The sequence below is a fragment of the Mustela nivalis genome, assembly GCF_964662115.1.
Source record: "Mustela nivalis genome assembly, chromosome: 15".
Classification (NCBI taxonomy): domain Eukaryota; kingdom Metazoa; phylum Chordata; class Mammalia; order Carnivora; family Mustelidae; genus Mustela; species Mustela nivalis.
Genome location: NC_139034.1, coordinates 12,038,519 through 12,053,512, shown reverse-complemented (window position 1 = coordinate 12,053,512; position 14,994 = coordinate 12,038,519). Strand labels below are relative to the sequence as shown.

The 14,994-nt window shown below is 44.2% G+C and overlaps 1 protein-coding gene across 8 annotated transcripts in view; it reads right to left on the bottom strand.

Moving 5' to 3' along the window:
• LOC309848773 (uncharacterized protein) overlaps positions 1-14,994 on the bottom strand; it is a 49,777-nt gene that overhangs the window by 14,164 nt on the left and 20,619 nt on the right. For 2 of the 8 annotated variants that reach the window (XR_014303258.1, XM_082700765.1), the window contains one exon: positions 9,395-10,625. The exons of the other annotated variants lie outside the window; for them this stretch is intronic. Coding sequence is in view for 1 of the 2 variants with exons in the window: in XM_082700765.1 (XP_082556891.1) it covers positions 10,598-10,625 (28 nt within the window). In the remaining variant the exon portion in view is untranslated. Of the gene's footprint in view, positions 1-9,394; positions 10,626-14,994 lie in introns of those variants that run through there. 8 annotated transcript variants of the gene reach the window in all.

Sequence of the window (14,994 nt, the reverse complement as noted above, 5' to 3'; positions counted from 1 at the left end):
AAGGGGACAGCTGGAGTCAATACCTTACACCTGTCTCACCAATTTGGCCTGAGTGTCTCTTTCTTTGCGTCCCTGGGTGGTGCCTTTTGTGTCAGTTAATGTCACTATCTACAAACATATGTGTGTTTCTCTAAGATTAGTGGTGCCAATGACAACCACGTTATCTTTTATGTTAGGATACCTTGTGGTTGCATTTCATGACTACGCTACAGTTACATAGGGAGACCTAGGTCCTTTATCCTCCCCCCGTTTGCTTTGTAGTTTTGTTCATTTCCCTTTGATATATGGATGTTAAGTACTGATGACCTTGAGCATGTCTCTATCCTAATCTGTTTTATCTCTATTATTAGTTTATTAGCTATAACTCTTTGTTTTGTCTTGTCTTAGTGGTTGTTCTAGGAGTTACAATGTACATCTTTTTTTTTTTTAAAGATTTTATATATTTATTTATTTGAGAGAGTGAGCAGGGGAGAGGGGAAGGGGGAAGGAGAGAGAATCTCAAGCAGACTCCATACTGAACATGGAGCCCATCACTGGGCTTGGTGTCACAACTTCTGGATCATGACCTGAGCCAAAACCAAGAGTATGAGGCTTAACCAACTGAGTCACCCAGGTGCCCCCACAGTGTACATCTTTAACTCATCACAGTCTGTCTTCAAATAATGTAATGCTACTTACATATGGTTTAAGAACTTTTCAACACTTCCCCTCCAGACTTTTGTGCTATTATTATTCATACATTCTAATGTATAACATTCTATCTATGTCCTAAACTCCACAGTACATTGTTACTACTTTTGCTTGGAGCAGTCAATTATCTTTTAAAGAGATTTGGAAGACGAGGGGGCAAGATATACTTTTGTTTACCTATATGTTTACCATTTCCACCGCTCTTCATTCTTCTGTATATTGTCAAGGGTATCATCTTCCTTTTGTCTAAGAAATTCCTTTTAACATTTCTTGTAAAGTTAGTATGCTGATGCTAAATTCTCTCAACTTCCTGTTAGTTTGCTTTCATTTTCTTGAAGATTTTTGGTTGAGTGTAGAATTTTATGAGGGCAGTTTTTCTTTCAGTATTTTAATGATATCGCTCTGTGGTCTTCTGATTTGCTTAATTTCTCATGGGAAATGGGCATTCTTTAGCCCCTTCATGTAATATGTCTTCTTCTTTGGCTGCTTTTAAGACTTTCTCTCTATCATTTGTTTTAAGCAATTTGATTATGATATACCGTCGTGTTGTTTTATTCATGTTTCTTTTGCTTGGGGTCTGTTGAGATTATTCTTTCTGTGGATTTATAATTTTCATCACATTTAGACCTTTTTGGTCATGATTTCTTCATGTATTTTTCCTTTTTCGCTCTTTTTCACTCTTTTTAAAATTTCCTCATGAAACTCCAATTACCAAACTGTTTTGATGACTACAACTTTGTAATATAATTTGAAATCCAGAATTGTGATGCCTTCAATTTTTTCTTTTTCTGAATTGCTTTGGTTATTTGGGATCTTTTGTGGTTCAATACAAATTTTAGGATTGTCCCAGCTCTGTGAAAAATGCTGGTGGCATTTTGACAGGAATTGCATTAAATGTTCAACAGTCAAAAAGAATGAAATCTTGCCATTTGCAACATTGTGGCTGCAGCTAGAGAGTATTATATTAAGTGAAATAAATCAGAGAAAGACAAATACCGTATGATCTCATTCATGTGGAATTTAAGAAAGAAAACAGATGAACATATGGGAAGAAGGGAAGTTAAAAAAGAGAGAGGGAAATAAGCCATAAGTGACCTTAACAACAGAGAACAAATTGAGGGTGGGGGATGGCCTAGACGGGTGATGGGGAGGGAGTAAGGAAGGCACTTGTTGTGATGAGCACTGGGTGTTGTATGTAAGTGATAAGTCACTGAATTCTACTCCAAAAATACTGTGCTATATGTTAACTAAAAAAAAGGGAACTCCCATTATACGTGTGTTCAATTGCTTGATATAATCTCATAGCTCACTGATGTTTTTTCAATTTGATATAATCTTTTTACTTGCTTTCAGTTTAAATATTTCTACTACTATGTCTTCACATTCATTTATCTTTCTTTTTCAATGTTTAATTGGCTGTTACTCTCATCTAGTGTATTTTTTACTTAATATGGAGTGTTCTTGATCTCTAAAAATTTGATTTGGGGCTTTTTTGTATCTCCCATGTCTCTCACTGTGTTTATGTTTTCCTTTATCTCCTTGAAGATAAGGAGTATGTTTATAATCACTGTATCAACATCCTTGTGTGCTGATTCTAATATCAGTGTCTTTTGAAAATCTATTTATGGTATCACTTTTTCTTGTAGTTATAGGTCACCTTTTCCTGCTTCTTTGCACTCCTGATAATTTTTTACTGTATGCTAAACAGTACACGATTTATGGGTTAGGTTGTTTACCTTTGTATATTGTTGGACTTTGTTCTGGGGAGCAATTATTTCAAGGCTGACTTTCGTATTTTGTGAGGGCAGATCTAGGGCTAATTTGGTCTCACCATTAAGGCAATATCTTTTGAAATCTGTGCTCAATGCCCACTGTATTATAAGGTCTTTCTACCCTGGCTCATAGGAACACAAATTATTTCTAGCCTTGTGTGATCTCCATTAATTTTTTTTTTTTTTGGCCCACTCTTTTTTTTAAAAGATTTTATTTTTTTTTTATTTGACACACAGAGAGAGTATAAACAGGGGAGGGGAAGGCAGAGGGAGAGGGAGAAGCAGGCTCCCCACTCATCAGGGAGCCAGATGTGGGACTCGATCCCAGGACCCAGGGATCATGACCGGATTCAAAGGCAATTGCTTAACTGACTGAGCCACCCGGGCGCCCATGCCTGCTCCTTTCTACTGATTCTTTTCCTGACCTCAGGTAGTGCATACATACTCTGATCAGTCCTCATCCACATACTCCACAAGATCTTTTCACAGATTTTTGGAGCTCTCTGTGAAGCTCCCCCCTCTCTCGTATTTTGCCCTAGAAATTGTAGCCAATTTGGCATCTCTAAGCTTTGAACTCTGTCAAACTCAATTCAACCGAATTGTCAAGCTCTGTTTGGACTTCGCCTCTCTGAACATCAGCCTGGAAACTCTACAGGCAATAAATGGAGGCCACTGTAGGTCTCATCTCATTTATTTCCCGTCTCTCAGTGATTACTGCCCTATGTTGCCTTTTGTCCAATGAAAATAAACTCTCATGTCATTTCCTTGGCTAGTTTTTAAGGCTGGGGATATCCTATGACCCCATCATGGGCAGCTTGGTATATGTGCTGCCGAAGCGAGCACTCGTGGGCAGCTTGGAAGACACAGAGGTTTCTCTGTCCGAGTCAGATGGGACTCTTTCAAGGATTGTATATCATAGGATAACAAGGAGAGAAAAACTGGACAGCTACGTGAGACTCTAAACTATGAACACTGAAATTTAATGTCTTCCTTCTTTTGTTGGGGGTCCTCACTGTTTACTACTGGGTGTGGGCTGCTGTGGTGATGGAAGGGAGCTGAGCAATGAGAAGACTTCGGCTGATTTGAACTGTGCCATGGGTCTGGTGCATGCCGAATTTGTAAGTATTTAGTACTATGAATCATGCTGGAGATGTCACTTCGTTGTTTTCCCTGATGTTTCAGAAAGTTCAGACAGTGTCCTGGGAGCCTGCTGGATAATTGGGTGTCTGTCTCTAAGAGCTTTTTGTTGTAATCCTGGAATGCTTATAATTTTCAGTATGGGTACAAGTCAAAGGGCATGAGAGGGAATCTTGGAGAGCACGGTGGAAAAGGAGGTGAGGTTTGATCACAAAAGGTCTAAATATCAAGCCAGAGAATACAGACTTTTATCACACAGACATTGGGGAGCTATAAAAGGAGGACACACAGAGAGCTATGTGAGCTGGTATTCATTTTAGAAACTTGTTTTCAGGGGCGCCTTGGTAGCTCAGTCAGCTGAGCACGCGACTCTTGATTTCCGCTCTGGTCATGATCTCAGAGTTGTGGGATCAGGCCCCTTGCTGGGCTCCCTGGTGGGCATGGAGCCTGCTAGTGATTCTCTCTCTCTCTCTCTCCCTCTCCCTCTGCCCCTCCCTGCTCATGCTCATGTGCTCACACACTCTCTCTCTCTGTTTCTTAAAAACAAACAAACAAACAAAAAACTTGTTTTCAGATTCTGTTTGTACAGTAGGTAAAGCAAAAATAGGTATCAAAGTAATATGTAGTTCTACAAAATCAAAGATTCTGGTACTATTAATCTGAACTTTTGAGGAAACGATTTTATATGTATTTGATAGATGGGGTTGAAGTTTGACCAGCTGGAGGGAGAAAAGGAGAACAAAGGGTAAGGAGAGTAAAAAAAAATGTGTATCCTCAACCAAAACCTCTGTGTGAGGTTCCGTATTCACAAACCAGTAAGCAGAATTAAAGTGAGCGGAAAATTAGCCACAAAGCACTTTCTGGCTGATAGGGTAGCAATACTCCCAGAGCTAGATTAAAGGGGGATTTGCTAGGCAACCAACCTCAATGAGGTTTGCACTAAAATGTAACAAGATAGAGAAAATATGACTTTCCATACCCACTCTTAACTTAAACTAGGTACGAGCAAAAGGAGTGTTCTCAAAAGCCACTCTTGAAGGGGACCAGAGCTCCAAAAGGTATGTCCTTGACATCCTCAAAAAATATAAAAGGCTTCTCTGGAAGAGGGGCAGACCTGTTACCTGCAGAGTTTCTGTTCCACTCAGCCATCTCTGCTGGGGTTCTAGGCCACCTGAAACTGCCTCCCTAGGGGTCTTTGGAACCTGGAGATCTGTGCCACCCAAAGGAGGGGATGCAGACTCCTGCCAGCGGTGACCTCTGCTCATCCCCCACACACAGCTCAGTCTCTCTCCCAAGTGAACGTTGAACATGTGTATAAAGAATATTGGCCACAAGAGGTGGTCAATAACCCAGCCTTAGCAGGCTCAATGGGAGCCTTGCCTAGGGCCTGCTCATATCTTGGTCTTGCCCTAATTATCCCAGAAAAGGTGACCTAGGGAGGTATAATTGTCCCTCGTAGCTTGGTGTAGTGGGGTGTCTACTCTTCCTTGGAGCCAGGAGAGACTAGAAGTTTTCTTCAGCCTGTGGATGTGGACTACGACAGCCTGTGGGTTTTCCCAAGGCAGGGGTGAAAATCAAGATCATGATACAAATAGCATGCCTTGGTTTCTCCCCATACTCTAGGCCATTTTTTCCCTCTCATCAGGGATGGCCTAGAGTGGCTGCTGCTGAGGCCTCTGATGCCAGGCCTGTGCCAAAAAGCCACCGGAGCCCCTGCAAAGTTACCTGGAGAGCCACCTCCCATTGCAGCCATAGCTGCTGCATCCTGTTCCTGCTGAGTCAACATGGTGCTGGCCGCTGAGCCTCCACTTGGAGACAAACCTTCTGCTATTGCCAGTGCTGCTGTATAGAATGTTCTGGAGTCCTCCTTACGCTAAATCAGACTGGGCTCTTTACTGGTTCATGGAGACTTGTTCTTGCTGTGTTGGTACACTATTCACCATGATCTGGGGGATGGCTGTTCTTCCTGGTTTTGTGCACACCCCCATGCCCAGGCTCAGAGTAGAACAAGTTCATGGGACCGGGCAGGGGATAGGAGCCCCCCAGACCCCCCTAACAGCTCAGTAGCTATCATTGTCCCTGTGCATGGAACTCCTTCCTTTGGGTTTGCTCTGTCCCAGTGGACCCCTTATTCTGTCACATAAATAGGCACCTGGCAGCCTGTGCTATAAATGGCCACACAAGCCCAGACTTGCCTGAAACTCCCAATAAACACCGCTGCTGTGGGGCCAAACCCCTCCACTCCAGCTTGGGAGGGAAGGCATTGAATGGCCTTTTCCCCAGACCTAAATTGGTCTCTAAATTGTGCTCAGTCAGAATGAGACTTTTAGGGAGAGGCAATACCTTCTAGGTCCTGGTGGAGTTTCCCATGTGCATTTTGGTGGGAATGCACTCATCTATCCCCTGTCGACATGACTGACCAGAGCTTTCAGGCACCCATGGGAAAGATCGCATGCAGGACAGTAAGTGAGGGACTTAGGGTCCAGCTGAATGGAAGCTGCTTCAGGCTGTGTTAGTCAGAAGCTTCTCTTCTGGGACAGAGGAAGCAACTATAATTTGTACTAAATTCTGTCCTGTGAAATGATGTGAAATGATATTTAAGAACTTGTGCCTTTGGTAGATGAGATAGGAAAATCTGCTACTGAAACCCACCAGGCCAGAACTCAAATACTCTGACACTTGACTCAAACACTCCTGCAGGGTCTCTCCCTCCATGGTGTACACCCGTGCTGCAGCTGGGCTAGGAGGCCTCATCTCTCACTTCGCTGACCCAGAGAGGGAGAGGACTCCTTGACACTGGCTGAGCCGCAGTCTGTAGAAAGTTGGCATCGCGTCCAAACTTCCTCCAGACTAAAGGGCAGTTGGGTGACCAATGTCAATCTCAGTTACGAATAAAATTGTCTTTTGGGGCACCTGGGTGGTTCCGTCGGTTAAGAGTGTGCCTTCCATTCAGGTCATGAAACCAGGCTCCTGAGATGGAGACCCACATCGGGCTTCCTTTTCAGTGGAGAGTCTACTTCCCCCTCTCCCTCTGCCTGCCGCTCTGCTTCCTTGTGCTCTCTATCTCTCTGCCAAATAAATAAATAAAATCCTTTAAAAAAGAAAAAAGAATAAAAGGGTCCCTACCTCATATGGTGTGGACATTAAGGGAGATTTCACAGGTAACACACAGAGAATTGCAAATGCTGTTTCCAGTTCTACTTCTCTGATACTCAGTCATCTCTAAGGCTAGAGAAATAGTTGTGGTCTAGTCTGGACTCCTGATTTTGTGTCTTTAGGTGCTCTAACACCAAGAGACCTGCTTCTGGAGTCTGCATTCTACTTACTAAAACTTAGTAGTTGCTTATATGCTCACTTACTGTAAAATTCAGAAGTACTGATGTTTTCCTAACTGATTTTTTAAAAAGATTTATTTATTTATTTTAAAGAGTGAATGAGTGTGCATTGGTGGGGAAGGGGCAGAGGTAGAGGGATAGAGAATCCCAAGCAGACTCCATGCAGAGTGTGCAGCCTGGTGCAGGGCTTGCTCGATCTCACGACTCTGAGATCAGGACCCTGAGATCACCTGAGCTGAGACCAGGAATTGGACGCTTGACAGTGCCACCCAGGGTGCCCTTTCCTAACTGATTTTTAAGGAAGGTTTTTCTTTGCCTGGATGAATGCTTCCAAAGGCTAGAGTTTTGTGCCTCAGTCTCTCTCTCTCTCTCTTTTTTAAGATTTTATTTATTTATTTGACAGACAGAGATCACAAGTAGGCAGAGAGGCAGGCAGAGAGACAGAGAGGAGGAAGTAGGCTCCCCGCCAAGCAGAGAGCCCGATGCGGAAATCAATCCCAGGACCCTGAGATCATGACCCCTCAGTCTCTCTCTTGCAAGTACCCTGTGTCTACTCCTATGCTCCTTTGGTCATGACCAGCAGTTTCTCCTCTAAACATTGCGGCTGCCCTTCCAGACTGGTGTTTTCTGTTATGGTGACAGAAGGCTGGGGGAAGGGGGGGAAGGGGTGAAACTCATTTTTCCCCTGCTTGGACCTAGAACTGAAAACAAGTCCAGAATCCATACATCACGATTTTTTCTGTGCAAGAGCCCTGGACATCTGTCTACTAGGTCTTAGTGTGTAATCATGTCAAGCCCAAGGTCATGTAGGTTACACTTCTGTGTCTCACAGATGCATGGAAAAGGGAGTGGGATCCCAGGGATAAATGCTGCCTGGGTGTCTCCCTTCTTTGAAGACATTTGTTCACCTTTCTCTATCATGAGGTGAAGAAGACTCAAGGTGGAAACTGCCTGGAGCCCTGAGTCACCCCATGGAAGGGGATGGCCTTGGGCAGTCTTTGGACCCCCAGCAGAGTCTGGGTGAATGAGAAATTCTTAAATGTTAAGTAGAAGTGCTTAGTAGCACAAACATTCTGACCAACACAGTGACAGTACTGTTGTAAGTGTTTTACGTACATTAAGCCATTCAGACTTCACAATAACCCTGTGAAGTGGGGACTGTTAATATCCCTATTTTAGCAGAGGAGGAAACTAGATCCAGGCAGGATAAAGAACTTTCAAAGTGTCAAATGAATATAGCAGGTCATACAAGTCTTAAAGGAAAAAACCCAGAGCATCATTATGAGAGGACCTGTCCCCTTTAGAAAGCACTTAATAGCAATTATCTCACCGTCCCTGTGGGAAGATCAGGCAGTATCTTTACCCAGAGATGAAGCCGCTGATGCTGAGGGGAAAGGTGGTATATATGGCATATTCTTACCAACTTTTCTATGTCATTGTCTGTCTTAGAAGGCGGGCACCATGCCCTTAGGTGTCGTACCTGCTTCTTCTGCCTAGAGCACATGACACACCTGTCTTGATACAGTAAGGAATCTAACCTAGAATATTGCCTTGTCACAATAGCAGGAACTAGAAGCCATCAGCAGAATGGTGACCAGGGTAAGTCCCTGACATGCATTTTCTTTTTGGAATTCATTGATCCTGGGACAACTGTCCCTCATGTGCAACATTATTTCCCTTGAGAACCAGCCCCCCACCTCAGCCTCAATGCACACCCACTCCCATGCCAATAAAAGGGGCAAAGGCTGATTAAGCAGCTTGGGGCAGGCATCCTGCTATCAGCCCATTGAAGAAGGTCCATCCTGGCCTCTCTCCAGGAGAGGGTGCTCCCCTTCCCTTCTCTCCAGCAAGGCCCATCCTCCCCCTCATCCATCTTCCTTGGCTAAACTCTATGACTCTAAGAGGGGAAGGGAGGAAAGAGGAAATCCTTCTGTCCTAGGAGCCATTTTCATTAGCCACACCTCTACTCTGATAATTTCTTTTCCCTATTTATTTTATTTTGAATAATTGACCTTAACTATTTTCTTCACAGGAACTGAACAATGACACTTAAAAACTTTCAGATCATATCATTACCAAAGCAGCCAACAACCAGTTTATCCTTTAGACCCAAAATAAAAATATCACTACAAGAGATAAACCAGCAAATAATTACTCCTAACAGAAAAAAAGAAAGCAAATTGCCTTTGTCACCAGTGTTTTGTTTGAAATCTTACTTAAATTGTCCTGGGATAATTAGGTGTCAGGCACCCTTAGCATCTCTTTGAATATCCACCAGTCTTTCTTAGAGTAAGGGGGAGGATACTGGGGTCATGGGGGCGGCTTTCAGCTGGAGCTAGCTATTCAGGCCCCAGAGGTGATGCCGGGTGGGCAGGTCGAAGGACCCAGACTGGGTCCTGCAGGACCAGTCAAGATGGCCATTGACTTTAAGCAAAATGAAAATCAAACACAAGACAAGAAGAAGTGAGAGTAGAGTTTATTGAAGACATAGAGACAGAGCATCTGAGCGACTAAGAAAGGAAATGAGACAGAATTTGGTCTTTGCTTGGGGTCTGGGGTTTTTACTGAGAATTGTGGTCGGAGACACACATCTTCCGAGGCATCCCAAAACAGGAGGCGTGTTTAGGGGGTCCACTATAAGTCACTTATGCCCCAGAATCAGGCTTCCTGGTGAGTCAGTAGTCTTGGAAAACACTCTTGTTGATCCTGCCAGGTCACTCCTTAGATCTCACCTAGAGTGCTGGAAGAATCCAAAGAAATCATTAACTCCTTGCCCTTTACAAGGAGAACATGCATGATCTGTTCTATAAGGCGTCTGTAAGGCGGGGTGCAGGTCCTAGCAAGAACAGAAGCAGGGAAAGGAGCAAAAAAGCAGTCATTTATGGGGTTTCTTGTTTTCCAGTCCCAGAGAGAGGGAGATAGGGAAAGAGAAGCCTCCTTAGGAAACAAAGCAGGGAGCAAAGCAGGGATCCTGATGCGGGATTCGATCCCAGGACCCTGGGACTGTGACGCGAGACGAAGGCAGATGCTTAACTGAGTGAGCCACCCAGGTATCCCCACAACCTACCGTTTACTAATTTGTGAACACGATTATCAGTATCACACCTTCCCCATTCTCCCCATATATATATATACATATTTTTTTTTCATTTTCTATATTAATAAAACACAATCAATAAGAGACCTTCACTGGTGAGCTAGGGGACACCACCGGTTGTGTGTTAATAGCTAAGACAGCCCGGCCCTGTGCTGCTTGAGGGTGTGTTTGGAGGGGGGGGGCATTCAATAATACCATTAAAAAAATACACAGAGAAAAGACTGTAAAGACCTGATGCTCTAAACCTTAAGAACCATGAAGGAGCAACTATTGTTAATGCTGGTGGTTTTGAGACACTTGTTCTAGACAAAAGGCAGAATTCTCTTTAGGGAGAGAAAGCTCTTCAGTTTGAGGGGAAAAAAAATACTTGGTAAGATTTTGGTTGCTTAAAGACTGCCAATATAGGACTAATCTGAGTGGGAGAAGTTCAAACAAAGAGAGAGATGAAACTTCTCAGTATAATGAACGGGCTGGTTATTAGTAGTACTCCTCTTGCTGCATTCCTCTGTGCCCAGGGAGGCTGACCTCCAGGACCGCATGACCCAGGTTCCCCTGCCCCTTGGCTTTCAGGTGGGTTCAGTCAATGAGAGGCACCTGCAGAAGAAAAGAGGAGGAGAGGAGAGAGAGATGTGTTTATCGCATCCCACCCCACTCCGTATCCCAATCCCTACTTCCCCAAGGGTCCAGTGTTGGCCGTCTTTCTCTGTGGCCTCAGCTCGTCATGGAGCTCGCTCTTCTGAGGCTCCAACCGTCACCAGATTCTCACCAGACTGGTCAGACCCAGTGATAACATCCTCCCACCATTGCTAATCTCTGGGGATTTCACCATTTCTTGTTACTTCCCTTGGCCCGTGTTGATAACCCCTTCACTAAACTGTTTTGGGTTGAATCCTTCCATGCTCCATCTGCTTCTTGCTAGCCCCCGACTGCTACCAGCAAGTATGATCCTGTGATTTCTAGTAAGAAATACACGTTTAGTCTTTCTCCCAGCCCGTTTCTGGCATAGAGCTCCTAAAATCCTTGGAATTTCTCAAGCAAGGAGAGCAGCAAGGATGCCTTTGTTATGCTAATGAAGACACTTTGGGACTCTGCCTAAGGATGGGGAGTGTTGTCAGGAAAATCAACCCTCTGTTTAGAGGGTTGGAAATTTCAGTACCACCCCAGTTCTGGGGGAGGGAAAGGTGCCATTGAGTTCATGGCCAATGGCCCATGATTTCACCAATCGCGCCTATGTAACAAAGCCTCCATAAATCCCCCAAAGGACAGGGTTTGGGGAGTTTCAGGGTTGGTGAACACATGGAGATTTGGGGTATTGTTTATACAAGAAGGTCATGGAAATGCCAACTCCCTTCCCACATACCTTGCCCTGTGGCTCTCTTCTGCAGGCTTTTTCATATCCTTTAATATACTTTGTAATAGGGGCGCCTGGGTGGCTCAGTGGTTAAGCCGCTGCCTTCGGCTCAGGTCATGATCTCAGGGTCCTGGGATCGAGTCCCGCGTCGGGCTCTCTGCTCAGCAGGGAGCCTGCTTCCTCCTCTCTCTCTCTCTCTCTGCCTGCCTCTCTGCCTACTTGTCATTTCTCTCTGTCAAATAAATAAATAAATAAAATCTTTAAAAATATATATATATATACTTTGTAATAAACCAATGATCTAGAGAGTAAACTTGGTTCCTGAGTCCTGTGAGCCCAAGAGGGGGTGGCGGGAATCTCTGATTTAGGTAACAACCTTGTGCAATTGACATCTGAGTGGATGAGAGACTTGTGGGACTGAGCCCTTAACCTGTGGGCTCTGATGCTGTCTCCAGATAGATAGTGTCTGGATTAAGTTGATTTCTAGAACACCTGGCTAGTGCCAGAGAATTGCTTGAGGGGATGCTGGGGGAGGGCCCCACATGCATTGGAATTGGGTGTAGAATCCTTAACAGGGGTATTCAATTGTCCCCTGACATGGAAGTGAGTGGGGGCTCTGATCCTTTCAGAAGACGAGGGGGAAAGTTATCTAAAGGGAAAGAGCAAATGTGTCTAGTTAGGGGGTGTGAGAGACAGCCCTTGTGGATGGAACAGGCAGCTCCCAACAAATGAGGGGGCTGAGCTTTAAAATGTTTCCTGGTTCGGGTTGTGTTCTTCTTGTTTCATTGGTTTGGTTGTTTAACTTGTTTTATTTATTATAATTCTCCATTATCTCCAAACCTGTAATAAAAATTTGCTGCACCAACAGACCATATGTTAATGGGACTTTGTTAAGTGCAGGAGACCAAGCAACTTTCACAGTTCAGGGCAAAATTAAGGAGAAAATGGGGCAAACCAGCTCAGCAGGGGGATCAAAGTCAAATGATACCCAAGTTGCCTCTTGCCCAGGCAAGGTGCCTCTTGCCCAGGAAAGCCTGAGAACATGGGGGCAAGCATGGAGCTTGCTGCAGTTGAGTGGGGAGGGCAGCAAATATTTTGTTTGGCTTTGAAAGGGAAAGACAAACCCAGAGCATTCACATTCAGAGCTTCAGAAAAAACAACAGCAACAACTACAATAAAAACTATTTGATGATAGAATCACAGGGACATAAAAATCAAAGTAATCTTTGCCAGAAAGCTATGAAATCAATGTCTGAAAACTTTGTTCCAATTTAAAAATCAAACTTTTCAGGATTTTAAAAGAAATTACATTGTACATTCTGGGTCTGGGAAAATAAAAGCAAAGGAAAACACAACAGGTATGAAAGACCAGCGCAGAGCACACACTTTCTCCTTGAAGCAGAACAGTTGGAAAGAGCAAATTTTGGGAATGTCATGGCCTTGTCTGCCTCAGTAAGTCCAGGGTTTATGGTGACTTCTGTCACAAGCTTCCACTTAACAATAGTTTCTAAGCATGTACACATTTTTTTTTTCCAGCATGTACACATATTTTTAAGGAAAGAAGTTACGTAAAGCAAGGAGCAAATGTTCGGGAAGTCCACAGACGTGTTTTAAAAGTATGAACATTATGGAACGACTATCTTGCACGAGGCCCATTTCAGTCCCTCTGAATTACACTCAAGCATGACAGGTGCTGGCTAATGAAGGATATGCATCGAGGACCATTCGGCCATTTAATTGTTCTTCTGCAGCATGACATGATTTTGTGAGTCTCTGCATAGGAGCATTTAATTAATGGGAAGGGTAAAAGAGTGCTAGGAGAGAATTGGCTTTCTTGCCCTGCCTTCCTCCCCTCTCCCTCCCTGTGCACACACGCGTATACACGGATGGGTGCGCAGGTGCCCACACACAGAATGAGCCATTATCCTCTAGCATTAGAGCCTTTTAGGAGCAGAGTGGAGTGACGGAGTTTCCCCAAGTCACCAGAGTTCAGCCTGAGCTGCAAAAGGTCATCCATCAGTGGTGTTAAGGACTTTCCTGCACTAGTCTCCACTTATCTGCCCAGCTTCGTAACCACCCACTTGCCCCTAAAAGCATCCTGGTCTCCAGCTGATTCTCCAATTGATTTTATTTATTCAAAAATAGTGACGGCCCCTTCTGTGTGCTCAGGGCATCTCCTATTGCTCACAGATCTTACACACATACTTAAATTATCTGTCCCTGGACTGTGAGTGCCTTACTCGGGCTTGACATAGACATTCACTGAATCTAAAACTAGGAGCTAGTGAAGAAATGAACTGAATGAATGCTCCCCTTCTCACAGCCTCGCTTCACAATTTGACAAAAAGGTTGTTCTGCATTCTTTTATTCACACTCAAGTTACTAACCCTGAATAACATTCTGTTCTCAGATCTGTAGGGCTAGTTTCAGGGCTCAGAAAAGATCCATATTATGAATCTTTGCTTGGACCCTCCTCACAGTCTGCTTTATATTTATATTATATTTCTATAATGTTTAAAGCCTCTCTTTAAACAGTGTTACACTAAAACATGCTGAAATTAACTACCAACAGACACAGTGGAGAAGACATGGGAATAACCCTGTAGTCTGAATTCTGCAACAAACTAGCCATGACCAGGATTAAGAAACTATCCATTCTTACATTTCATGCTCTCATTGGATCCAAAAGAACTTTGACTAAGTGATCTCATTCATCCAAGAATAATAGCAGGACACCTACTTTGTGGTTGGTCTTGGGTTACCATACTGGAGTTCACGGGAGGGGGATGGTAGACAGACATACACAGAAGACTATAATTATGCTTCATTTTGCTAAGTGGGGTGACAAAGAGAAGGGATAAAGACAGATGTGGCTGCCTAAAGGTCTGTCCCAAAGGACAAGGCAGTGTTAGCCAGGCTTGGGGAGGGTGGTGAAAGGCACCTCTGGACAGTAAATTCCCTGGGAGAAAATTAGAGCATTGCAAACAATGGTGGAATGAATGAAAGGATGCAAGACACATTCCAGAAAGGTCGATCCCAGGAGCAGTCACGCCTCCCCGGGGTTCCCTCAACCCAGCACAACTCCGGGATAGGTGGACACTATGGGGACCAGTAAGGGGACCTAGTTTAGGTCTGGGGCTGTCATCGGGATGGATGTCTGAGGAATGGCATTTTTGTTAACATCTGAGGGTAGGTAGGAGTCTGACATCAAGAAGGGCACCCAGGGGAGGACCTGGTGCAGGGATGGAGCTGAGGTACTGAGGGCCAGCCCCCCATCCCCTCACTCTGTTTTCCTGTAATGGGAGCTTCCTTCTCCCATTTGATCTTCACATTTTCCAATCCCTCCATGGCTCTCTGCAGTACATATGAACATGGCCAACCCTAGAGAGCAGAGATGGAGTTTCCAGACCTTGACAACCTGGTGTCTGGTCCTGTCCTTGCACACAGAGGCCTGTACTCACAACCTGTTCCCCCGGGAATGATGAGGCTCATTATGTGCAATCACGACATAAAAATGCACCTGAAATTCAGGAGAATTTCAGAAGAAGCAAAGGCTCATTTCCAGTAGTCCAAACCCCATTCTTTTATTTGGATTTTCACAGGTCAGTTTTC